The 27,546-nt window shown below is 40.4% G+C and overlaps 2 protein-coding genes across 3 annotated transcripts in view; both read left to right on the plus strand.

Moving 5' to 3' along the window:
* Positions 1–117: 117 nt before the first annotated feature.
* On the plus strand, positions 118–10,995 carry fkbp4 (FKBP prolyl isomerase 4). 2 transcript variants are annotated; one of them, XM_033634855.2, is made up of 12 exons: positions 118–299; positions 468–596; positions 2,059–2,203; positions 2,369–2,511; positions 2,651–2,771; positions 6,798–6,954; positions 7,300–7,390; positions 7,513–7,596; positions 7,693–7,878; positions 8,880–9,023; positions 9,481–9,576; positions 9,712–10,995. In XM_033634855.2, exons 2-12 carry the CDS (start codon positions 498–500, stop codon positions 9,811–9,813), a joined length of 1,368 nt encoding a protein of 455 aa, XP_033490746.1. In that variant the 5' UTR covers positions 118–299; positions 468–497; the 3' UTR covers positions 9,814–10,995. The 2 variants fall into 2 exon arrangements, with proteins under 2 accessions (XP_033490746.1, XP_033490748.1); XM_033634857.2 differs by having other exon boundaries at positions 162–299; positions 514–596.
* A 4,930-nt stretch (positions 10,996–15,925) lies between these two features.
* The window catches only part of b4galnt3b (beta-1,4-N-acetyl-galactosaminyl transferase 3b), a 38,053-nt gene continuing 26,432 nt past the window's right edge, over positions 15,926–27,546 (plus strand). Inside the window, exons 1-3 of the mRNA XM_033634841.2 lie at positions 15,926–16,467; positions 24,924–24,979; positions 25,099–25,182. Of these exons, the coding sequence (XP_033490732.1) occupies positions 16,332–16,467; positions 24,924–24,979; positions 25,099–25,182 (276 nt within the window). The 5' untranslated portion in view covers positions 15,926–16,331. The remainder of the gene's footprint in view (positions 16,468–24,923; positions 24,980–25,098; positions 25,183–27,546) is intronic.

The raw sequence follows: 27,546 nt of genomic DNA on the forward strand, positions 1-27,546 counted from the left end.
GAGCCTTTGCTGTGGTCTCTGTAAGTGCATCGCCCTTGTTGGAGATGCGTGTAACCATAAGTGGCGCCACTAACACGGGTTCATCCCCTGTTCCTCTTGAGTGTCTGGAAAATTCTCTGCCCTTCTTGAATCGCCTGTCAGATGCCAGACTGCCAGACTGCCAGACAACGTGGACCTGAAGCTTCATAACCGAAAGCGCACACTCTGCGTGGATAGTGTGTCCGGCGTACAACGGCAGCACGGTCTCATTGCAGCTAGTTAAGCTGTAACGTGTGTTGCATTTACATTAGCATTCACAAGTAAGTAAGGCTAGCGAGGAGCTTTAAGCAACGTTAGTTAGCTAGCTAACGTTAGCGTCGACGTTAGTTTGGTTGTTTCTTGCTGCACTTGGCTTGGTTTGTGAAGTAAGTACGCTAGCTAGCTTTAGCCACCACCGCTGCTTAAAAACAAGTGTAATTGTGGTGCAGGTCAGAGGAGCAGGAGGTTAAATCTGCTTTATGACAATGACTGCAGAGGAACAGACAAGTGAAGGACAACACACCATCCCAATGGAAGGAGAGGACATCACACCAAAGAAAGACGGGGGCGTTTTAAAGGCAAGTGATTGTGTTTGGTTGTGTGTATCAATCCAGCTAGCGTAGCTGTTAGCTGGCTGCTTGTTGTTTACTCATAAGGATAGGCTAACGCTAGCTGTTGCTAGCTAGGCTATCGCGTGCGCTGTCAATAAAGCAGCTTATATGCAAGCTACAATGTTGACAACACTGTAACACCAATCATCTCGTTTCCTACCATTGCTTTCATAGCTAACCTGCTCCTAGGGTGAGCTTTAGGTCGCTATACCAAATCCGTATTGCGAATTATAAGTATGAGCCAAAGCAAATAAAACATGAGCTCGCAGATTCGTCAGCTTCCCAGGCAACGCCAGGGTGTCAATGACATGGATAATAACAATTCAATATGAAGCTCGTCCTGAATGTTCATAAAACAAAGTGCATGTTATCCACATGAGCCAGGGCTAAGCTTTAAAATGTGCCAACTATTGTTATACATCAGAACAAGAGCATAAAGAGTGTTTAATGTAATATATACCTGGCCATTGTGTCAGACGATTGTCTTTCTTTGACGCCACATATTGAACTACATGTGAAAAGGCTTAACCTGAAACTGGGTGTGTATTCAGAAATAGAAACTGTGTTTCTTTCCTGGCCAAAAATGACTGGTCTTTGCTGCATTTTAACTGTGCTTGTTTATGAATGCACCGTCCCAGTGTTGCATGCTCTGGACTCTAGCTTATCATGGTGCATTGAGATCTATTATCAGCTGTAAGCCCCTTACTGATCATAGTATCCTGTATGCTTGAGTTCAGTGTCTTTAAAATTTTGTAGACTTTTTAATTGGCATTCTCTTATTTTCATGGCTCTTACTGGCCTTTTTCCATCATATTTATGTGTGTACATTAAGCAAAACATTGAAATGCCCATACCCACCCTGCACAGGGTGGGTATGGGCATTTTTTTATAGTCTGTGCCTATGGCACATACAGTTTGGCAAAAGAGCTTTTATGTATGCAGCTCCATACATGAGCAATCTTCTGCAGAAGGACTTAAAGTTGCACTCATTGGTTCCTCTAGGCTGTTTGAAAGCACTGCTCCGGGAATTTTGTTGTTCTGCAGCTGTATGCCAATATCAGGTTGTATTTTAGCTGGTCGTTTTAGTTTGCTTGTAGTTGCCACTGTTTTTTTTGTATTTATGGTTCACTTAAAGCATATAGTTTCATTTTATGTTCTCTTCGTGTTATATATTGCTTATTTCGGAGAGATATGAAATGCAAAAGCTATTAATGCTGATAGAGGCATTTAACATTTACTCATGCATGCACATGAGGGTTTACTGTTAAAGCTCATATTCATTCACAAGGATTGGGCAGCGTTTCCTCTTATGATGCACAGTACAAAACTGCCAGGAGAATACAGGTAACACATTTGACTTTGTATGTGATGGCTTTGTAAACCACCTACTGTTTTTGATAAGTTCTCCTATTGCTGTCTGTTTTTCCAGCTTGTGAAAAGGGAAGGCACGGGCACAGAACTGCCTATGACCGGCGACAAAGTGTTTGTACATTATGTGGGCACACTTCTAGACGGTACTCATTTCGACTCAAGCAGAGACAGAGGAGAGAAGTTTTCCTTCGAACTGGGCAAAGGTTGGTTTCCTATCTAGTAATCTCTCTAAACAGACATCTGCATAAGTATGCAGACGTTACAACGATATCCGATGGGTTTCAGGATCGTATGTCTAGCAGAGACATGAACGCTCCTCTGTCAAAGTTGCACAGCCAGTGTTGGTAATCAGTCTTCTTTGTGTTTAGGGCAAGTAATAAAGGCATGGGACATCGGCGTAGGGACGATGAAAATAGGGGAGCTGTGCCAGCTCATCTGTAAACCAGAATATGCCTATGGATGTGCAGGCAGTCCACCCAAGATACCCCCCAGTGCCACTCTTGTTTTTGAGGTAAGCATCAGTGATATCATGTTTTGATTATCATTTACACTTCAAACTGTATTCCCTGGTTTGTGGTTGAAATACAGTTTGCCATGATCCTGTAAGGGTGTAAAAAAAGATATTAATAAACACTTCTGCACACTTGTAGGTGGAACTGTTTGAATTTCATGGTGAGGACATCACTGATGAAGAAGATGGAGGAATCATCCGTCGCATTATTACTAAAGGGCAGGGATATACGAAGCCTAATGAGGGAGCTTCTGTTGAAGGTAACACATCCAGACACAGATATTTATTTACCATAACTGAAAAATTGCACCTGGTTATAAAGGGAGGTAATTTCTATATTACTGTTTTCACCAGAAATCTTTAATAGTTGGTACATTTCATTTTAATCTTTTGATTTATCTCCATCCTTCCAAGTAAGAGTGTTTAATTTTTAGGGGACAGCAGGTCTAGACAGAGTCCCTTTTGTATTAATGTAACAATGTTTATAAGTGTCAGTCATTTCTGTAACAATAGTAATGGTAATCAACTTTCTTTATTAAGTTTCAACCAACGAGTCAGATCAAAACTATATAAATATCTTATTTTTTTGTTTCTTCTAATCATGTATTGGATTTTAAGCCATAAATTAACTTGCAGAAATTAATTTGATTAAAGTTGGTAGATAATTGTGAGTTGTTATAGAAATGCATGCAAGTATGCACATTTTAAACCCTACCAAATATTTGATGCTTAAATGACAAACACCCCTGCAGACTTGGAAGTTGGCTGTACCACATTTTCAGTTTCAGCCTTCATGGAAAGCAGAGGCTGGAGTCACCTTAAGTTTATTTTGATTGGAGTGAATTCCAAAAACCGCACATACAACACCTTCTTGCACACACTGTGCAGCATTGTGACTCCTCTACTGTTCTCCTTACAAAAAGTTAGATCGAAGAACAAATTTTACTGTAGACATTAACTTTCAAGAGTTATAAAATCCTTACTGAGATTTACATGAACTGCACTTCCTGGTTTGTATTTCATCTTCACAATCCATTTTAGCAGTACTTGTAGCAACACAACACTGCTTGTGTTTGGTGTATGTTCGTACAATGCATGTTCCTGCTCATAAACTTGAATGGATCATATATGAGGATTGAGACAAAGCCATTAAGTCATATTTTGGCAGAAAGTCATATTTCATACATACCAGCATGTTATGGGTCCAAAAGGTAATAGTTTTTATTTTGTGCGCACAGGTTTATTTGTCTTGTGGGAACAAGTTGTCACTTTGTTTGCAAATAATTAACTTGTGAACACAACATAAAAAAAATATCGCCTGTCAGGACTTCAGTGGCTTCATAGCATATAGACGGGGTCTGGAGAGGTGCATAAGTTCAGAATTTTTGTTTCTTTCTTCCTCACAATGAATACTGTAACCTACTGGAGTCTTTTGTAGCTGTTGTAAATCAAAGCTGCTAATAACTGTTGTTTTACAAACACTCACAGCCACCTCAAGCAGGAGTAAGCCTATTGTTTTCTTAGTGTATATTGAAAATAAGAATGGCTGTGTTTTCCTTGCTTTAGAATGAGTCATCAGTATAGGGAACAGGGGCCTGTATCACGAAGCGAGGTCAACCTTTCCTGGGTTACCCAGACCTATCCTGGGTTGACTAACCCTAACAGTGGCAGTCAGGATAATCGGTATCACGACGCTGGATATCAACTCGGTAACTCAACCCAGGGTTGCTTTATCAAGAGCCATGAACACGCACGCAGCGGACCAATCACAATCATGAGAGAAGCGCAGCGTCACTGAGCGTCACTGAGTGTCCTCACAGAGTGCCGTATGTGAGGGGAAAAAAAAGTATTTCTCGTGAGGATCAGAGATTAATTCTACTAAAATATGAGGAGGAGAAAAGCAACATTACAGAAAAGGCCAACACCGTGGCAGCTGCAGGAGGAGGAAACCGGGATGAATAATGTTTAGTTTTAGTTTAGATTAGTTTATTTGCACATAATATTAAAAACAGACAGTATAAAATTTACAAGATTACAAAAAGAAAAGTGCCGGAGAGGTTAGAAGCCACTAAAAGCTTATCAAAGAAATTCCCCTTTCAAAACATCAATGAAATCACATAATAGAGAAGAAAAAAAATGGGTAAGGAAAGAAGAAATAGAGGAGGAGAGAGGGAAAAATCAAGACAAAGGTAGGTTAAATTACTCATCACTGGTTCAAGTAGCTACAGTACCTGTACCTGTACATCTGTCACTGATCACACCCTTGAATCCCATGAAATCAATGCTGCGCAGATGAATTGCGTGTATTACAATTATCGTCTAACATCATTGCGTCCGATAAATTGGTCCTCTTTGTCATAACGTTATATATGCTACAATAAAGCTTAAAGCTGACGCCACAATTAAATCATATCAAAACCAAATTGATAGTCTGAATAAAATCATCCTGATATTGAGCTGTGTTAGAAATTAACAGCTGCGCAAAAATATACCTAGTCTCCCTCTTTTAAAAAACAAAAAGGAAAATCCCTAAAACACCATGAAGTGTAGACATGATAGGCTACTTTCCACTCTTCCAGCAGCAAAGCTGTCAATTAGGCCCATTATCTTTAACAGGGATCATTTCCTCCAACAAAACAAAATGTTGGCACTAATTAATGGTGCTATTAAGTGTTCGCAAATGATCAGTTTCTTTCTTATGAAGGGGTGGGATGAAATTTTGACTTCTTTCCACTCCTTTTTGAACAATCTTTTCATTGTCTGTTGTTGTTGCTTTCTTTTCTTTTTTAATGTTCAAAATAAACTTTCAAATCAAATTAATTAAACTTCCCGTCATGACTGGGCTACATTTCTGTCAGCGGAGTCATTTTTTTCCGAACAGCTGATTGGCCAGTGGGTGGTGCTTTTTATAGGATCAGATTCAACCCTGAACTTACCCCGCTCCGGAGCAGTATAGCCGTTCAGAGTAAGTTACCATGGTGATCTACCCCAATAAGAACTGAACTGGCTTCGTGAGACCGAAAACCCAGGGTTAACCCTGAAGTTACCTCGCTAAGACATTAATCCTGCTTCATGATACAGGCCCCTGGTCCTCGTCTGTGGAGATCAGCTTGTTGCTTCATCATGTTTCTACAGTAGCTCAGCACGGACAAACCAAGCACTGGCTCTAGGTAGGGACATTTGCATAACCATATTGTCACAAACTGTCTCAGAGTATGTGACAAGAAGGGAGTCCACACAAAAGATTTACTTAAAACAAGCGGAATTTATTAAACTAAAATTAACTTAATAATCAATGGAGTGTGTAGATCAGCAAAGTCAGTCATGAAAGCCATGCATGGGTGAGTGTCAGGTGTTCTGTGGAGGTGTTGAAGGTGCAAACCAAAACCAAAGCTGCTCAGTGGATGTCAGCTGAAAGGAAGGGAGAGACCAAGTGAACAGATTAGGCAGCTTTTATAGCTTGGAAGCCCAGGTAAGCCTAATCATGGTAACGACCCTCCCATGTCAGCCAGTTGCCTGATGAGACTGGCTGAAACATTCTCAAAGACATTGGGAGGGGCATCACAATATTTTTGATCAAGGCCTTTTTTATTTTCAAATATAAAGAAGCAGACAGCTTGGACCATCAGTAATACAACATACATTCATACAAGTAAATAAATAAACAATTACATTTAAGTAAACATATACATTCACAGTGTCACATATACATAAATAAGAAAATAAATAGCAGATGGAGAAAAGTGAAAAGCAGATAGCAATAACTTAACGAAAAAAAAGAAAACTAATAAAATATACAGACACTTGGACTTCATAGATATGCTGGTAGCTGACATACCCTCTACAAAAGAAATAAATGGCTGCCAGGTGATATAAAACTTTCTGGTGGACCCTCTAATATATCTAATTTTTCTGGGTGGATGTGACGCATTACCTCACTAATCCTTTGGCCATATGTTGGAGGGAGCACAGTCTTCCATTTGAACAAAATAAGCCTCTGGCCAACAGCGAGCAAAAGGCTGTCACATTTATATAGCACGGGAGTGACGTAGCTGTATTTTTGCGTCAGCCACTATCGTTGGAAGCCCCTCAGCAACGAGAGCATTGGAAAAACTTTAAAAAAATTTAAACATGAAACTGCTTTACTCAGTAGTTACTCCTGTTTAAATCACTGGGTCTCTTTTGTTTTGGAGCTGTCGATTTACTGCATGCTAATAAGTTTATGGCTAAATCAAGAGTCTGATTTGTAGCACAAACTAACCCCAGCATTTTTCAACCCCTTTTAGTGACTGTGGAGGGTACCTATGAGGGGCGTGTATTTGACGAGAGAGAATTGAAGTTTGAGATTGGAGATGGAGAGAGCCTTGGCTTCCCAGTTGCTGTGGAGAAAGCTATCATGGCTATGGAGCAGGGAGAGGAGGCCCTCATCAGTGTTAAGCCTAAGTACGATCACATGTACTACAACAAATAGTCTTTTGTGTTGCAGTAGTGAGTGTTTTTATTGTTTTTATTTTATCAGATCATTCCTGTGTTTATCTACATCTCAAGCTGAATTGTTAAAACAATTCTAGTGTTAAGAGTAATGGGTAACAAGACTGAAATTTGGCCAACATGATCAGCTTCAAGAGATCTATGCTGTGATATGACAAAAAATGAAAGATCTTTAGATACACAGTCATCCTATCTCGTCTAGGAAATGGTATGCAATGCTGTTTCAAGGTAAACTGCAACTGATAATACAGCGTTTATACACCACACTTGAGATTAATGTGTGTCTTCGATTTGTAGATATGGCTTTGGGAACGAAGGCAATGCAAAGTATAACATCCCCAGCGGAGCAACACTGCAGTACAAAATCAAGCTGACAGCCTTTGAGAAGGTAAACACATCTTGCCGCTGAGTTGCAAACACAGCGTGGCTGTAGCTGGCCAATTACACGTCAGTTGTGTACTGCAACATTTCCCCCCAAGAAGTGATTAATGTGTGTTTTGTTTTCTTTAGGCGAAGGAATCGTGGGAGATGAACACGGTAGAGAAGCTGGAACAGAGCAGCATTGTCAAAGAGAAGGGAACACAGTATTTTAAGGTGTGTAGTGGAGCATTTACAAAGCTCGTAGCTGTAAAGAGAATTTATAAGACATACTTTTCATGTTATCTAATGTAGTGATTTCATATGCTGCAGGAGGGGAAATACAAGCAGGCGTCAGTGCAGTACAAAAGGATTGTGTCATGGCTGGAACGTGAAACTGGGTTGTCAGAGGAGGACGAGAAGAAGGCGAAATCACTGCGGCTGGCTGCACATCTGAACTTGGCCATGTGCTTCCTTAAACTACAGGAGTCGAGCCAAGCCCTAGAAAACTGTGACAAGGTATTTAATATTTATTCTTTACTATGCTTGCCACGGTAGTCGTAGAGCAGTGGTTCTCAAATGGTGTGTCGCGGCACACTGGTGAGCCATGATGCCAGTCCAGGTGGGCCGTTGGATTTTGTGATAACCCCACATAAGCCTATTATTGAAATATCCAACTGCGCCTATACAAGAAGTTATGAGTGAATTGTTAATTGACTGTATCAGTATGTTGTGCGCACCCATTTCCTAAGCTAAAAATGTAATTTAATTTGATTTATAAAACGTTCATGGGGAACCTATTTGTTGCCGTTTGTGTGCCCTGATTGGCAGCCAGTGTGAGAGATGATAACATTTAAAAGGAGAAAGCCATGAGTGGGACAATGGATCACTTTATTGTACGAAGCAAATTACAAGAAAGCACCAGCGACCACTGAAAGACAAGAGAAACAAAAACTGTTAGTAGACTATAACGAAAGCTGTGTCTTATTTTCTCTTATTTCTATTGTCTTACGTCGTGATAACAGTGATAACACACAATATAGGAGCTGATGTTCAGACATAAATACAGGTGTGCCGTGAGATTCTGGCTTGCCCTTTGGTGTTTTTGAAAACCACTGATGTAGAGGCATTATTATTGAACAATAGCGATCATGCTAATCTCACTGACAAGCACATTGCATTTCCTTTGACCACTTAACAATAAAAGTCTGTTCATGATTTGCCTGTTAATTGCTTCTGATGTGAAGCTGCAGCATTGGGAAATATTTGATTTGCATTAAAACAGTGGTCCCTAACTGGTGGGTCGTGAGTCCAGAACATATTAGACTGTGTGGACCTTGAACTAATGACGAAGGAGGAATCTTGACCCCATTGTTGACACATTTGACAACAATCTGTTGACGAGATAGTTAAATAATGTTTATGTAAAATATAGTTTGTATGAATGTCTGTTACATGGTAGTGCTTCTCATGTATTTAAATACTGTAAACATTTCCCCATACTCTGTTTATAATTACAGGCTCTGGAGTTGGATGCATCTAATGAGAAGGCTCTGTTCCGAAGGGGAGAGGCACTGTTTGGGATGAAGGAGTTTGAGAGGGCAAGAGATGACTTTCAGCGTGTTGTTCAACTGTATCCTGCCAACAAGGCTGCCAAGAGCCAGGTATAACGGATGATTCCAACTTTCTTTCTTCGATCTTGCCGTTGTGATGAGTCTGTTACAAATCCAAAAAAGGGATGCATAGAAATAAATTAATGTGTCCTTTTTATGCAGGTGAGACTCATTTTGCTACCATCAACACTGAAACAGGCTCATGATGCTCTCTTATGTGTTATTATATCTCATATTAGCTCATTTGGCAAATAAAATGTTGCATATATTTGCTGGTCGTGAAACCACCGGTCTTAATTACTATGTAGGCGGGAACATTTTGTACATTAACAAAGCCCAAGTAAACTATCCCTAATTATAGCTCCTGTCAAATTGGTCTTAGAATTATGATACATCTGCTCAAAGTGCACTGAAAATATGAAGCCATTCATTGTATTATATCTTTTGGTTGTACCTGTTCCATATCTGAAAGTAGGTGATCTGACCTCTCCTTCTTTCCTCCTGCCAGGTGGTTCTCTGTCAGAAACGTATCAAGGAGCAGCATGAGAAAGACAAACGCACCTACGCCAACATGTTCCAGATATTTGCAGAGAGGGATTCAAAGGTAAAGGGTTGTATTTTCTAAAAACAGCCACAAGAGGGTGGGATAAGCATGTTTCTAAATTGTCAATGAGACTGACAGAAAAGAGGCAAAAAAAATCTGATTTGGATTGTTTTTTATTTCTCTCCTCACGAACAGAAAGAAGCCGAGAAGGTGAAGACTGAGAGCAAAGAGAACGGCGACGATGCGATGGAAGTTGAGAACGGAGAAAAAGAAGTTGCGGGCGAAGCAAAGGCATAGATGAAGATGTGACTATTACAGCTCATCTGTACTTCAGACTTTTGTAACTTCAGCCATTTGTGTTTAAGGTGTGACTGTGTGTGTGGATGTGTGTATGAGGTGCGCGCGCGAGACTGAGCGTGTCAAAGAGAGCACTGACTTTGGGAGCGTCTTACTCTTCGCTGGCTTTCTTTGTATCTGGGTTGTTTTTTTTTTGTTGCTGTGGCAGCTACCCGAGCGGGTGGGGCTTCCCTAGCTGATGGCACTGTGGGACGTGGTTTTTAGTAAATGAATTGTGTGCCACAACCCCACCACTAAACCCTCTCAACCCACAGCTTTGAACCGTGCATGTGTTTTCACAGCGTTTTGGGTAGGAAAAAAGTGCATCAAAGTGTTCCGTGCAGAATTTCACCCGTCAAGGGCTAGACCATTCACCTTGCACTACCCTCTGTCCTCTACCCCTCCTCATGTCTTATGCTATCCATCTAATACTCCTCTCATGGGCCTACTGATCAATTCTCGGAGTTGTGATGGTTGCGTGCATAGATATGATGCGTCTGAACGTTGCGTGCCTGTGTCCCAAAGTATGTATGTAGCAGCACTGTGGAGAAATAAGACATTAGCCTGGAATAGCTGTCAAACTTCACGCTTCTCTCTCTCAGTCTAAAGATGGAGCTCCCCTATAGCCCCCAGCGTACAGGACTGTTGACCTTTACTTTGAAAATATTGACTTTGTACTTCTTCTTTTTTTTTTTTCTTTCTTTCTTTTTTTTTTTTTTCCAGTGTTGTGCTTGTGACTTCTGTATTGTTCTCAACATGATGAATACAACCAATTACTTAACTGGAATTATGTGCATTTTAAAGCAGCTAGAAAGTACATGAATTAGCTTTTCCTGGACACACTCAAGTAATAAACAGTCAAGTCTTAGTCTTAATTTACTGTTAAAAAAAAAAAAAAGTACATGTGTGAACGTGTTCAGATACGGCTCATCAGATTCAGGCTGTTGAAGACGGTACGCCAGAAGATGTGAGCCCTGGTCATTGTCAGTGGACAGCACCTGAAGAGTGGGGCAGAAACTGAACTAGGGGGCTAATTTAAAACAGGGCTGTGAGTTGTGTGTTGAGTTTATCTCTGTCTTTTGGAAGGGTCACTGCTTGGTCTGCCCTGACAGAAAGATGTAATAAACAATAGCTACAACTTGACTGTGTTTGATGTTCTTGACTTATATCTGTTCTTCACAGGTTCCAGTTACAGTGCATGACTTATTTTCCCTGCTGCCCTGTCTTTTGCTCATAAATCACAAATGGTGAGGCAGGGCTGGGCAGTTATATTGATGATATATCTATTGTGATATTAAAACTAAAAATTGTCTCAGATTTTGTATATCACAATATTGAAAGTGATTTCTTCATTTTAAATGCTGCATTACAGTGAAAGTGTTTCTCTGAGCTTTTCTAATTGCATAGTGGCAAATTGAGCACATAAGCCTACATGGAGATGTGTTTCGAGACCTCGGTCCATGCTAGTCCATACGGTCCACTCCTAAGGGCCACTGAACACCTCCTTGCACTAAAAAGTAGTACCTTAAGTAGCTTCAGTGAGGAGGGGCTGAGATTCAGAGCCACTGACTGTATCCCAAGAATGCAAAACATAGGTTCGAGAGTTGTTTTGTTCTTAAAAATAATATCAATTTCTTTACACACTTTGACCCAGAAGTCATCATTAAGGGGGCAGTCATAAATACCATGGAAATACGAGCCTTCAGAAGTTTTACACTTATTGCAGTGTTTTGAAAGCAAAGGTTAAACTTCTTGCCTTTCAGTGGGGTAATATGGAACCTGTATGTATCATTTTTCTGAACTTAACAGACCTTGTCTTTACCCACTTTGTTAATACATACACATTACTGGTGATTATTTCTCAAAAATCTCATTGAGTAAACGTGGTGAAAGCATGAATAGTCAACCCTACAATATCAGTATAGCCTGGCCCTGATGGATGGAAAAAAAGTGCTTCCTCATTTGTATGAAGAAGTGTCGGAGCTTCACGGTTAGGCAATCCAGGCACTCCAAGAATAAAGAAAAATGGAAATATCAAAGGAAGGAAATATTAAAAAGCCTTTATTGTGGCTAAATCGTTAGAAGAGCCAATATGTTTCGACCAATGCAGGTCTTCATCAGGGCTTTTTAAAACAGAACAGAGGTAAGGCCACACCTAGTGGCAGGAACCAATCAGAGGCCATCACATGAAACAAATAGACAATAATGAACAAATGACAAGTTGACAAAATACAGTGACATGAGATAAGATACCCAGAAAAAATAAATGTCTAAGCTTGAAGAGGATAATGACAAATCACAAAAAATGCGAAGTCTATATATCCTTATTGAGACCAGGATACTTCAAAGCACCCAGTTGATGGATCCACAAAGCTTCCCTTTGATTGAGTTTCTGTATTCTGTCCCCTCCACCCACAACGTAAGTATTTTTCACATAATCTTAAACTTACATTGATATTTGAAACCCAGTTTTAGCTTTAGATATTAATGTACAGTATAATCTCAGCCTATAATTGTAATATTATACACACTTTAAAATAGAAACACATTTACATTAGTTATTTTGGACGTTTTGGATAGGTTGCAGGCCCTTGTGTTACCCCTGGACATTTTGGTCCATTTCCAAAATTCAAAACTCCCTCAGACAAATGAAAGGTCACAGGGGGTGATTTTTTGCATGGGGGTGTCATTCTGGGTGAAATTTCAAAATCTCAACTTTCAGCACGAAAATCCATTATTTGACCCTGTAATGCATTTTTATCCCATCCATGACCCTTCAAGTGGACAACAATGTCCATTTTCTAGAAAGTGTCCAACAAAAGGTCACAGGGGGATGATTTTTGTCAAGGGGGGTAATTTTGGGTTAAATTTAAAAATCCCAACTTTCAGCAAGAAAATCCATTATTTGACCCTGTAATGCATTTTTATCCTATCCATGATAAATGGATGGTATAGCAACAATAACAAATGGCTAAATGACAGGTGGACATTTTTGTTCATTTGAAGGGTCATGGATAGGATAAAAATGCATTACAGGGTCAAAAGCAAGACTGCCATGTGTGTCTATGGATCACAAATTGACTATATGTTAAGACAAAATCAGTAATTGCAATATGTCAGTCAACTGTGGGAACCTGTGATGGCCAATTTTAAAAATCTTATGATATTTAACACATAATCAAGAAAACAGTAGATTGATAAAGGAAATAGCAGTCCTTAATAGCTTTACTTTCCATCTGCATAGGAGAAATAAAAATGATTCCCACTGTCCACAGTATATTTTTGATTAAACTGAATCAGCATATAAGTGTTTTTTATTTTTGAGGCTTTTGAGTATTTTGAAATGCCCCTATTATAAGATGTGTTTTGCAATTAGTAATTGACCCAGTGTGAACCCACAGCAGTCAGGAAGTCAGAGTCTTCTTTTCGAGGACACGCAGGATCTGATCTGATCCTCCAGCTCTCTCACAGGAACACTGGTGTCAGTTTACACATGTCAGCTCTCTCCGGTGTGATTACAGCCCAGCACTGCTTGTTCTCTACAGGTGGATGAAAAATGAAAGTGGAGGAGCAATTCATTTTCTCCCTGCAGTATTGGGCCAGATGTTGTTTTTGATTTTAGAGTATTTTCTTCTCGTGCTTCCTTGTTTTGTGACAAAGACATTATAAAGTCAGGTTTATAGGATGTAAAAAAGGGAGGTGTGTGGAGGACCCACCTGGGAGGGTTTGTTTGTGTTTTTATCCCCAGATAAGCAGGAGCCAACCTCTCTTTGTTCTGTGTGTGCTTGCGTGACATAATCCCTATAAGGTGCATCAACAATGACATTTTTATGTTTTATTTTGATTAGGAAAAATTGCAACAACATATGAGATCTAAACAAGGAATTCACTGCCAACAAACTCCTGTTATGTTCCTTTGGAGCAGGGGTGTCAAACATAAGGCCGAGGGCCAGAACCGGCCCGCCTAAGGGTCCGATCCAGCCCACTAAGTGACTTTGCACACCTAATGTTGATGCACATGTGAAGGCTGAGAGGCTTCAGGAGCAATTTTAACAGTGAGTAAATACTTCATGTAAAATGCAGCCTCAGAGGCTTCTCCACCCTGACCAGCATGCAGCTCTCTGAAATAACAATAAATACTTTCTGTGGTCAGATTTTAAGATATTGAACAATGTGCAAGAAATTGTCAAACAGCAGCTTGAGTACAAACAAATCTGTATCTGACTTCTATCTTGAAACAACATGGGTGGTACCCTGCTGCTGAGGCACTGACAAAACCTCAGATTGTAAATTGTTTGTACAGGAGGGGATGAATTAACCTGCTTCTTCAATAGCTTCCATATTATTGGGAAATTATGAAAAAGAAATCACATGTAAGAAAGTGAGTAGCAGACTGAATTTGCACATAATTTTTCTTAGGATATAGCACTCTGTTCATAATTTGTTTCGTAAATGGATGAGAGTTTTCAGAATGTACTTCTTATAAAGCATGCTTTAAAGCTCAAAAACAATCAATGCCAGAATGAAATTATTGCAGTACAAACGGTTGATGAGAACTTACGTTACCCTGGCCAGGCTGAACCGTTGGTCCCTTGACATCCCAGACATTGTATAAAATGCTCAGAGGGAAAGGGGACTCTGTTCCATTGTGTATGGGAGATGATGTGTGTCTAAAATTGCAAGAATACTGATAAACAGTTGTCGAGACTATATCTTGGATTGCTGGAATGAATGTACCTCACCAACCAAAATGGTGTGCACTCTATATATCCAAAGACCGTTGTTGCTAGTTCACAACGGATACCTTTAATTGACTTTGGACTCCTGCAGGCCAGGAGAATGATAGCTCTTTCTTAGAGGAAAATGGATACACCTTCGAGATGTGGGTGAGGGAGATGGCATTCGAAAGACTGACTTATATAACCAGAGGAAGGGCAGGAGAATTTAATGTGGAAACCATTATTGGTCATCGGGGTACACAATCACAATGAAATAGCTGTGTGTAGAGTGTATTTATGTTGCTATTGACTTTCAATTTGTCTTGTTTTTTTTAGTCTGATATGTTTATTGTTTTATTTTTGCTTGTTTGTTTGTTATTTCTTCATTCATTTCTCTTTCTTTAAATGTGTTAGTTATTGTAGATGTTTACTTTCTTGTTTGTATGTGTGAAATATGTGAAAAGGGGGTTGTTATTTTAAGGTTAAAGGCCAACTTGAGATCAAATTGGGCTGTATGTGGCCCCTGAAGTAAAATTAGTTTGACACCCCTGCTTTAAAGTTTATTTGTGAGCTAGTTGTTTTGTAATTATTTAATTGCCCTACTTATTATTATATTATATTATTATATTAGTACTAATATATTACTAATGGCTTAATAACTTGACTCAGTGTAGTCCCTTTGTTCATGTTCAATGTCTAAAACAGAAGCACTTGTATTCAAAACCTTTCTACTCATAGGGATGTATTGTTAGGCTAGTACACATGTTGTGACATGAAGCACTACGCCCTAAATATTTCACGTTGTTTACATGTATTGTTAGCTAATAAATAATTAATAACTAACCACAACCTGCGAACCTATCATTGAAGTTTTTTTTTTTTTTTTTTTAAAGAAGTCTAACAGTACAATATAAGGCTGTATATGACGTTATCCTTTTTAAATGCGGTTGTTGATTAAACCCATAAAAGGAAAAAGCACTTAAGGAAGTATTTGTAAATGCGGTTACTACCTGTCACAGGTAAATCCCAAAGCGAAGGGTGATGTTTGCGGTCACGTTCACTCCTCCCTTCAATCCCACAGCGAGTAGCGTCAAGCTAGCTACAAACAGGAAGTGCTCCCGGTAGTATATTTCAAAATAAAATGCAGAGTTATAAATATGTTGACGTGCGCGACAGTGTACCCGGCTATACATGATATAATACAGTTTATTGGTAATATTTAGAGAGTTGAAGGTGTTTAATCTCGGCTATGTATGGCTTTTTCGCCTCTGTGATATACTCGTGCTTTTACTTTGAAGGCACAAGTGGCTCCGCTCTGTCCTTTCTCGTGCATCTTCTGTGTGCTCTCATGAAGTTGTGTGGAGTAAAACCGGGTGTGAGATTTCACTCCTCACTCAAGTTGTTTGTGCGGCTTCGTGTGTAGTCAGATGTAGGAGCAGCCGGAGCTCAGATTAGGACGGCATCGCCCTGTGTGAGAGAAAGCAACTCAACAAAGTGACTGTTTTAGATGACCGAGAGTGCTCGGTGAAAGACTAGCGGCTACCCCAGGTCATGGTGGGATTCTTCGCGGGATGAGAGCCACCAGGGGCCACGCGCACTGGGGACATCCAGGGCGCCGGTAGTGCGCACCCACTGGGGGCAGCGGTGGGTGGCAAGCAGTCGGGCGGACGGGCTCACGGTGGGGTCGGCCCCCCTCCGGATGACAAAGCGGGTGACCCGACCGATGAATAACTCGGGAGGAGCTCTCGCCCGAGATCCAAGATGATCGCGGCGTTTTTCCCCCTGAAGAAACTGAGGCGCAATGGCAAATATCTCCTGTTCGGGGCGATTCTGCTGGTCGGAGCTGTGGCCGTCTACCATGAGATGGTCGCTGCAAAAGCATGGAGCAGTGAAACCAGTAAGTCTGTGGCTGCCAGTTCCGACACTGTTACGACAGGTCTTACTCAACAAGTGGTTGTCCTCTGAACGTTAAGGCAGTGCATCATTTACAAGGCACTTAAAACCAATAAACAACCTGTAAGTGATACAACAGGCTCATGATACAAAGTGTATAAAAGCATGACGTTTGCAAAAGGATCAGGCTGCAGTAAAATTTAAGGCATCACGCAGACATAGATAAAAAAAATTGTGCAACTTTCAGAGAAAGGATGCAGCAATGACTTCCTTACCTAAGAAGTCCACTTTTTCTTGAGTCTGTTCTGCATTCACTCATTTGATTGGCTCATTTTTTTTCACCTGTTTTAACACTTCTTCAATGATGCTGAATAGGACTGCATTAGTTTCAAAGCTGTTTCTGACATTTGTCCATTTTATTTCTAAATATAAAGTAGCACCAATCTTAAAAACATCTTACAATTAAGTGCGGCTTCATAAGTGACCACAGACACTGTTGGGGAGGTGTTACCTAACGTTGGGAAACAGCAGAGGATCCACAATACGATATTTTCACAATACTTGAGTCACCATACAATATTATTGCGATTTTAAATATGTTGCGATAAAGTATACTGAGATTTATTACCTTTTTTTTAAGCCTTTTTTTTGCACCAAAATGTATCTCGTGTACTGAAAAAGCAATCAATTATATTAGTCTAGCAGGCTACTTTAAGTTTAATTTGCATTTGTAATAATAATAATGTGTATGATAAAACACACAATACAATATTGATTTTACCCCCACCCCTGTTAACTACATAGAGTTCAATTACTAGTTAATTACAGTTTGCAGCAGTTAGGCGACAGTTTAACTACATTACAATCTCTACATTTAAAGCTTTTTCAGTGTTAATTACTTGGGGTCATGTAGTTTATGTAGTTAATATCAAACTACATATTAATGGTATTGTCATGACATTTTTTTGCCATGCAATATGACATGATGCTGCAGCTTGTTGTCCACATTTGTTACTGATTTTGCACCCTGTCCTCACCTGAAAAAAACACATCCTCAGGCTACATAGGTGTAGACTGACCTGCCCTTGTCCCTAAATTAAACACACCTACACTTTATATCAGTGTCAGCTCAGTTCTGCCTCTGTGTGACAGTTAGGGGTGGGAATCAACAGAGGTCTCACGATACAATATTATTGCGATTTTTTTGAGATATGCTGAGTATTGTGATAAAATTGTGATATATTGCGATTTATTACCATTTTTCAGTGGCAAATTATGTCACCAAAGGAAAACTTTGTCAACATTGACAGTTTTATCGAATAAAATAAAGTGGTTAGTCTGTTTTAGTCATTTTTATTGCATTAAAATGTATCTAGTAAACTGAAAAAGCAACTGATTATATTGTTCTAATAGGCTACTAAAAGTTTAATTTGTATTGGTCATATTAATAATTTTCAAAATAGAAAATTGGTGTCTGTGTAGCAATACGATATTGCCATACAAAATTATCACAGTACTTTGCTGTATCGTTTTTTCCCCCAATCCCTAGTAACAATATAAGATTGCAGACTCGGGTTGTGATTATTCCCTATGATGTTTTTTGGATGCAGCTAAAGTACTTTTTAAAAGTAGTTTTACCTTAAAAAGCTAAAAAAAATTGAGAGTAGTTCAGATGTAGTTTAACTACTTTACATTTTGAAGTAGCTGGCAGTCTGTTTAACTATAGCTTAAATGTCGTTTACCCAACACTGACCACAGAGCTGAATCATCACCTCTCTGTGATAAACATCTCCTTAATGCTGTGTGATGCAGCCAAAGACAGTTTCCCATTGTGCAGACAGTAAAGTCGTAACTAACAAAAGCACTGTTTATTGCAGTGATATGTTGTATTGGATTGTAAAGGAAATTCCATACAGTAGAATATATTTAGATCATTGTCAATGCAATATGAAGTAGTGCAGATATATTTTGTTGAAGTCCCCATGTGAGCATTGGCAGGAGTATATTTTACATCTAGTTTTCATGAATGATGCTCAATGCATTTGCACAGGAAACCCGAGCCTCCAGCAGGTGAAACAAAAGCTCGATTTAAAGAGATGGAGTGAGTGTGTGTTTTAGAGCGAGAAAAAGAGTGACGGTGGGGGGGATGGGGAGGTCAGATTGCAGGGTTTACACTTGGAAGGAAGTCTCATCTCACACAGGGTAATCAAACTTCCTGCCCTTTACCATATTTACGCCTCAGCTTACCATCTGTTGCATGGCACTCACACCCATGTATAACATCAGAGTGTCACCTCCTCTGGCATGGACACAGATGAAAACAGTGAAAATAGTAAGGTTGGTGTCTGCCCACGAGAGAGTAGTGACAAAACATGAAACACACACTTTGAACAAAGCCTGACGTGTAAACACATGCCTAAGACCTACATTACAGGGCTTGCCTATCTACACATTCCTGGGCTGTAGCCCTTTCAACACAATGGGACTTCTGTCAAGGGAGGGACCCCATGTAGCTCTCAACCAGAGCTGAGAGAGCAACGTGAAGATCTAAATGTGTAATTCAAGGATGGCAGGTGGGATTGGACACATAGGATTATGCTACCAGCATTCTTGCAGGTGTTTGTGATGACAAAGTGCATCAGATGTGTTATTTATCAAGTGTAAAAGCCAGTTTGATGTCACAATTATTAAGTTTAATTCCACTTTTGTAAATGATAGGGTTTGAAAATTGTAACACGCAGTCGTGTGTGTAGCTTGTTGCTCCATTTTTAAACTGCCTCGATTGAAATCCCACTTTTATGGGACACATGGGGTAAATAAAAATGTCAGAGAGGAATGTCTGACACACAGATTAAGTGATTCCAGGTAACTGCGCTTATTTCTCCCGTTAAATTACAACCAATCCCGAGCTTTGTAGATGTAGATGTAGATTGTGATTAAAGGGGCTGCAATTCGATACAAGGAATCTGTGCCCAATATTGCGCTCATGCATTGCGACTCCTGTTGCAGACGGCAACGTGCACATTTGCACAGAGATGTCCTTGTTACATGACATTTTAAGTTTATTTTTAAAAGGACAAGAACATTGCACCGGCCAGTGTCACATACTCAGTCCTCAGTACATAAGCATGTTCGTAACACCCCTCCACTTTTTTCATTCTGTCAAAACTTTGTTTTGAAATTGCAGATATCAAATTTAAAAATACTGCACTATGGGATTAAATTAAACGCTCATATCCATCCTGATCATGATTTCTGATGGACTTTTGTTGTTGTTTTTTGATATAATAGCAGTTTTAGAATATTTCTCAACCTAAACACCACATGTAAACAAGAAAAAGCTGTCTGGGTTACATATGATAATTCAGTCAGCTGATCCTTCTCAAGACATCACTAACTTTAACATGTTTACACACAGGCTCTGGCTAAATATTGACTCTCCATTAAGCTCCAGCCATTAATACCCAGTGAACAAATGTTAAAACCATAAAGAGATCGACACTCAGGTTCAGAAGTACAAGATAGGACATAATGTTTACAAATAACACTTGGCGCTAAGTGTTTTGTTCATCATCTTTCCCTGTCACCACTGGTCTAAATAATTACTCAGTAAACATTAGTAAGCTCATTGATCTACTGGAGCTTGTGCTCACACTCCAGCGCTCTACAGTCAGCCTGTGTGAACATTTATGTAATAACAAGACACAAAATTAGAGTTGTCCTAATATCAGTATCAGTGTCTGAAATGCCTCAGATACCGCCTAAAGTACTGGATTGGGTATCAGCTAGTACACAACTAGTTCCCCACCAGTTTTCCTGGAAATCAATCCTTTGCCGCTTCAAAACAGCAGCCTAAACAACAAGTTGTGCTGTGTAGCCACAGGTAGCTACTGTTTTATAGTCATGAGGAAGAACTGATATCTGGTAATAAAAAGTGTAATGTTAGCTGTTAGCAAAATGTCGAACTAGACAACAGAAAGTTCTGTGGCGTCTGTTCTCTGTATGTGTTTGTAATGTCTCAACTGTGTATTTGTTCAGGGTTGAACCTGAGCCAACAATGACAGCAATCATCTGACATCCCTACAGGGTTGTTAGTATACAGCTGTTGGTATTGGCTAATACACTTCTACACAAAACTAAAAAGGAGTATTATAGAGAATAAAAGGAAATACAGCAGTCCACATTAGGGATGTGTGTGATGAGTCAGCAGTTGAATGTTGTTGTCATTAGTCAATCGGGGGATTGCAGGTTGCAATGGTCCTCTTTGCAATGGTATTAAAGTTAAAGTTAAAGTTCCACTGATTGTCACAGTGTGTGAAATTTGTTCTCCGCATTTGACCCATCCCCTGAGGGAGTGGTGAGCAGCAGCGGTGCTGCGCTCGGGAATCATGTGGTGATCTAACCCCCCAAATTCCAACCCCTGATGCTGAGTGGCAAGCAGGGAGGCAGTGGGTCCCATTTTTATAGTCTTTGATATGACCCGGCCTGGGATCGAATTCACGACCTCAGGGCGGACACTCTACCGCTAGGCCACTGAGCTTTCTTAAGTATAACGCCAAGATAGGGAGAAAAACTTAAGGAAACTTTAAGGAGAGGACTTAAGAATGTGCAATTGTTTTTTTAAAGGAACCCTCAACTCAGATTTAAAGGTAAATCTTAACTTAAAGTGCTTTATGCAAGTGGCCCCAGAGACTTAGCTGGGTACGTTGTGAATGCTAATGTTAAACGTGATTAAACCGGGACAGTACATAAATTAGTTGACAGCTTTGTGTCGATGTTCATTCATTCATATTCCGTAACCACTTATCCTTTTGGGGGTCACGGGGGGGCTGGAGCCTATCCCAGCTGACACTGGGTGAGAGGCAGGGTACACCTTGGACAGGTTGCCAGACTATCTCAGGGCTAACACATAAGCTCTTTTTAGATAGGAATTGTGCAAATTTGCCCAATTCAGCCCAATCAGTCTTTTTTCAGCATTGGTAGTATAAAAACAAAATAGAGTTCGGCAAAATGCCAAACGTACAAAACATGTATTTCAGTGAGTGACGTAAACAGCCTCGCTCCGAGGGAAGCCACAGCTGGTCAGTCCTTCAGCAATTCTCTCGTAAGTCGGCCCGTCCTTCACCATCCCCGTCATTTGACAGTTAATGGCCTTTTTGTTTGAGAGGGCAAGGAGGGCGCACAATTCTTTGTCTCCCCAGTTGCTCATCTTTACAGTGTCTGTCAGATTTGCATTTCCCTCTTGCCACTAGTACTAGCTGCTCATTCCTGCTATCGGCTGTTTCCTGTTTATCCACCGCCAGTGGTTCGCACGTGCGGCATCATCAACAGCTCCTCCCACAAGTTTTCAACAGCCCCTCTCATGGCGGAAGGCCGCCTCGTTCTTTTTAAACCATAAAGGTTTTGCCAATATGTTTACCCCTACGAGGCGGAAAATTGGGCACCTCGGATCAACTCGCCAATCCAGCTCTGTGTGTCTAAACGCTCGCAGCTTGCCGGCAAATCAGCCCAACATTTGCAGAAAATCTGGCAGTGTAAAAGGGGCTATAGGTACAGAATATCCATTCACACTCACATTCACACCTACGGACAATTTAGAGTCACCAATTAACCTGCATGTCTTTGGACTGTGGGAGGAAGCTGGAGTACCCAGAGAAAACAGGGCGAACATGCAAACTCCGCACAGAGGGGCTCCCCCACGCAACCCTCCTGCTCTGAGCAACAATTCTAACCACTGCACCACCGTGCCGCCTGGCTCTAGATATACCAGTTGATTTAACTCATTATTAAAATTATTATCATTTTATAAATGTAGACATTTAAATGACATCATGGGCATAATTTGCACTGACATGTCATGTCTTTATAGTCAAATGGTTAAAAAAAACAGCCTCCACTAACTTCTATTGTTATCACCACCAAATAAGAAAAAAAAAAGGGGAAAAAAAAATCACATTGGCCTGTTTGTCCCCGCTCTGCAAATAGCGAGGTAGAAAGTGGGACAAAGAAGACATCTCATAACACCAGTGTGGTTTCGCAGTATTTTGATTTGTTTGAAAATTGAAAAAAAAACCAAAAACATTGTATGTAGGCTGTGTCAGCATAAAGTGGCATGTAACCACTCGACCAGAGTCATGAGTAACCACATTCAGCACAGACATGTGAACATTAACCTATTAGGGGAGCAGGCTGCTGGTGCTAGCCAAGCTCACTGACTGACACTTTTTTTTTTTTGGTAGGACGGTGCAAAGCTCCACAGCGGCATTTGGTTACTTGAAAACTTAATTTTAAATGGCTCTTATAATACAATAAATATTTTTCGGAGAATATTTCCGTTTAAATGTCAGGGAAATTTGTCGTTAGGAGTAACTAAGTCCATAAGTCATAATAAAACTACACAATATGGCCCCTCAGAGTATCTAAAAAGTACAAAATTCACAGTCTTAATTAAAAAACCTCTTTGGCTCAGTGTGTCCAAACCAAAAAACCTAGAATCCCTCTCGCTGTTAATGGTAATTGTTTTGTTTTCCTCCTGTGCAGCAGAGCAGGAACGCATTCGTCACCTACAAGCAGAGAAGAAAGTGAAAGATCAAGATTGTTGGCACAGGTTACCAGGAGCCCTGTTAGGCTCGGCTCTGCAGATATGGGTCTTTAAGGGATGGCTTGTTTTTCCCACATGTAGGTCACCTGGGCACTTAAGAACATAGATAACACGTGAAGTGCTGCAGTTAATAAATGTCCCGATGGAGAAATGGCTGCCTGTGTGGGTGGGTGATTTTTTTATGTGGTGATCTTTTTTACCGGGCACTCTTCCCACATTTCTGAATAATCCCTCGGTAGAGAAGGTTCTAGTTGGGTTAATGATAAATACTTTACACCAGCCTGTCTCTAATGCTTTCTCGGAAAAACCCTCTCGGCATTACACCGTCTGCAGTGTGCTTCTTATCCATAAATGGGAATAAACATTTACCATGTTTGACTATGCAAACTGCATGTTTGACTATCCATAAATGGGAATAAACATTTACCATGTTTGACTATGCAAACTGCATGTTTGACTATCTTTTCTGTATGTTTTGCGTAGCCTCTCACCCAAAATCCACACACAAATGCAACAGTGTTTGTCTAAAATTCTTTTAACGGCAGCAAATTGTCCATAAGAAACGTCTATTTGGCGGCGTCAGTAGCCCGACCTGAAATATAGTCTCCAAGGTAGAAAGAACAGGCCAAAATGTCACATAAATACAAAAGCCACATTAAAAAACTTCAGTCTCTCTGTTGTCGAGATGAAGGCTGAAAAGCCTGTAAAGCCGTGCAGCAATTTTCATTTTATCAGCTGAAACATTTTTGAGTCTTTCAATTTCACCAAAGAAAGAGCTGACAGTCATTCTGAAACACTGAATTCGATGACAGAATGAATAAGGAATTAAACAAAAGCCTTATCAGTGCTGTGGTGAACGCTGTGACAAAAAAGGGAACAGAGGAAGGTTTGGTAGTAGTAGAAAAACTGGATGAGTGCAGATGGAGATAAAAATATTCCTCTCTTGCTTTTCTTAACCGCCACTCTAGAATTACGTGCGCTGCCAAAATTGTCCCACATGTCTCAAGGGTGTGTGTTTGGAGATCTCCACCCTGGTGATAATGACAGACTCCGAGTCTACAGGCACTGTCACTCACTGACACCACAGGCTCGTAAAAAAACACACTGAGGTCCTTTAAAATACACACTACCCTATAATTTGAAGGATGATAGAAGAGGTTAGGGAAGGAGTAATATTTCTGCATCTGCTCTACCGGAGCGCCAGAAAATTTGTGCAAACAGAGGAGTGCCATAGCAGCTCATTAAAGGCTGAGTGAGATGAGTTACAGTCAGTGGTCATCAGCATTGAATTGGAACAGGGAGTGGGTGGGACTCCGTTGGGACACTGGGCTCCATTGTTCGTGCAACACAAGCCCATAGTAAATGAATAAAAAAGCATGTATAAGTAAAAACTGGAAAATCTCGCAACACCTGAAGTACGTGGTGAGCTATAAAGCATCGGGCAAGTTGGATTGATGATGCTGTTGGCTCGCATAATTAGTAGAGTGTTTGTTTTTCTGTGGTTGCAGCAGAATGCCGCCTGTGCCATGTTTTCAGCAGCTCTGTTTGCTTAACTATGATGAGTTTGTCATTCATACACGTACATGTGCACTTCCTCCTCCCAGCACGCTCTCCCACTTTAAATAAAATGATTTTCCTATGCTGAACCACACGCTCTTCCTGGATTAGAATACATTTTGTTTGAATGCACACTCAGAGGGAAGCCAATACAGGATTAACAACCTGCTCCACCTCCTGGGAAAATCACAAATTTCTTTCAAATCAACAGAGGAGATCTTGTGTTGCCCATCTGTGCATCATCGCTGCATATTTGCCTGTCAGCCCAGCGCTGCTCTGATTGTTTTCATCCACTTTCTCAGGTATGAATCCCTACGCTGACAGCAGCAGCTGGAGGAGAGCCATGTTTGACGAGAGGGTAAGGACGGTGCATGGAAAAAGAAGTGGTAATAGAAAATGAGGTGATGCAAGGGTGTGTGTTTGTGCAGGGAGGGGTGGCGGAAACCAAGCTTAGACTTAAATATGTGTGTTTTCCAGGTCAGGAGAGACCAGCAGCCACACTCCATGGAGGATTCAGCCGCTTGGAGAACAAGCTACACTCCACAAACCTGGAAACCAGAGGTGTGTGTGTGTGTCCATAGTGTCCGCATGCTTTAACACTCACCTCCTTTGAACTCTAAATAACCTGCCAAGACCTGCCCAATTCCCTCCCACCTCACTTCATTTGCCTCTGTATACAATTTGTTTCCTGCAGCAGAGTCTGCTTCAGCAGCTTCCATTGCTCTGTCATCATGTTTCCACTATATTAAGAAGCACTGTGCTTTGGCCAGTTGCTCGCACCTCATGTTTCATGTTCGGGGGAAGTTGTTGCTGTGTCTGGCTCTGCAGACCAGTGTAAGCACACTCTGCAGTAGCATTGTGACAGTCCTAGTGATCATGTTTGTGCGGGTGCCCTCTTAGTCATTCACTGGATGTGATTAACGCTATAAGATTTAATTGCCTTAACCGTTGACTTACAATCTGTCAAAGTGCTTCATCCAAACAGAGTTGACTGGTCTGACAACATGTAATTTGTTAAGTGTCAGTAATTTTCTTTTAATTGTGTTTATTGCAGGGTAGTTATACCTGGAATAGCTCTTTAAAAATTAATTATAGGTATACTGAATCAACTTAGTACGTTAATCCTTAGGGTATTTCATTCATGAACCAGAAACACGCATTACCATCTGATTATTTAATCTATAAATAGGCTTTTTCTTCTTTTACTTCCAAAAAGGGTTAGTTGTAAGTTGTTCAGTCATTATTCATTATAAAAATCAGACTATAAAAAGTCTAAAAGTTGTGGAAAACACCATCATAGTTTCCTTAAGTTCAAGATGATGTCTAAAGATTTAGACATTTAAGAACTAACACTCCAAAACCCAAAGATGTTTAAATTACAATCACACAAGTGAAATAAAAGTGTAAATCCCTCACAATTGTGAATGTCTTGCGGGCGCATTCCCGATGAAGTCTGGGAGTGCTTAGGGCTGTCCAAATTCACAATTAAACCAGTCCACAAGGGGCCTTAAAGGTACTTTCTGCAGACTTCTAGAGACCCGCCTGGGGTGCAGACTTAAAGGGATAGTGCACCCAAAAATGAAAATTCAGCCATTATCTATTCACCCATATGCCGAGGGAGGTTCAGGCGTAGTTTTAGAGTCCTCACAACACTTGCGGAGATCCAAGGGGGGAGGGGCTAGCAACAAAATTCCACCTAATGCAGGCTGACGGCGCCCCAGATTAAAATGTCCAAAAACACATAATTGAAACCACAAAATATCTGGGGCGCCATCAGCCTCCATTAGGTGGAGTTGTGCTGCTACCCCTCTCCTCTTGGGTCTCCGCAAGTGATGTGAGGACTCTAAAACTTCACCTGAGCCTCCCTCGGCATATGGGTGAGTAGATAATGGCTGAATTTTCATTTTTGGGTGCACTGTCCCTTTAAGCAGACTTCACTGATTTAATCGCCCACAATTCATTGCAAAACGGATGTGATGTTGTAGCTTCTTTTTCAATAGCCGACTAAAAATAAATAAATAATGCATATCTAAAACAGTTACAGTAGCCTATTAAAACAATACTTGAATTGTGTAGGTCAGAAATAATATTCAACAGCGTCATGATATACAGAAATATGTAGAAATATAAGCTATATAGGATCATCAAAATGCATTGAATAATTGCAGCCAACCCTATAGGTTGCACAGTGAAATGCCAAATATGCCAGAGGCTAGAAAAGTGGCCGAAAAACAACCAAAGAAGATCGTCTTGTATTTGAATGTCTGCAGTCTATAAATTATACAAAAATATATGTTGTTCACTCACATAGCAACCCTGTACATGGGATTTATATCTTGTCATCTGTAGGGACAGATGAGCAGTCAAAATATGCCAGCAGTTACAATGATTGTAATCGTCGCTGATTTTCAACCAGCTTTGTTTTATAACAATGTGGGAAGTGTGCGTAAATGAACCATGTCAAACTTCCCTTCATCTTGCCAGCGCCCAGTTCTCCTTGCTCATTTGCCGTGCGTTTTGTCACATCAGCAGTAGGCAATGCTTGCATTTTGGTAGATACAGGTGTTCTGGTCTTCAATTTAAAACATATTTGCACCTTTCTACTGCATAGACAGCCCAATGATGTGAAAAAAAAATCTTTTCAGCAGTGAAATACTCCTTTCACTGTCACAGCTATCACAGATTTAGCACTCTACTTATTCTACTCTACTGAAAAGGGTGCAGCAGAGCCATAGCTGAAATAAAATAAGATTGAACTTGATAGCAAATAAGCTTCTCAGACTCCCAGTGAAGTGGCCTTTGATCACAGACATGAAAACGGAAGGAGAAAGGCTTGTTAAATGATTACAAGCAGCGCCGAGCCCGTGAGGCACTTTGAGTCATTATTTCACAGCCTAACCCCAGAGCTTAGGTCACGCTAACATT

Source organism: Epinephelus lanceolatus, chromosome 5 (assembly GCF_041903045.1).
Source record: "Epinephelus lanceolatus isolate andai-2023 chromosome 5, ASM4190304v1, whole genome shotgun sequence".
In the NCBI taxonomy this organism is placed as follows: Eukaryota; Metazoa; Chordata; class Actinopteri; order Perciformes; family Serranidae; genus Epinephelus; species Epinephelus lanceolatus.

Coding starts and splice junctions, on each gene's coding strand:
- fkbp4 (XM_033634855.2), top strand. CDS start 498: ATGACAATGACTGCAGAGGAACAGACAAGTGAAGGACAACACACCATC. Junction 7,391..7,512: donor AGCTGACAGCCTTTGAGAAG/GTAAACACATCT, acceptor TGTTTTCTTTAG/GCGAAGGAATCGTGGGAGAT. Junction 9,577..9,711: donor TTGCAGAGAGGGATTCAAAG/GTAAAGGGTTGT, acceptor CCTCACGAACAG/AAAGAAGCCGAGAAGGTGAA.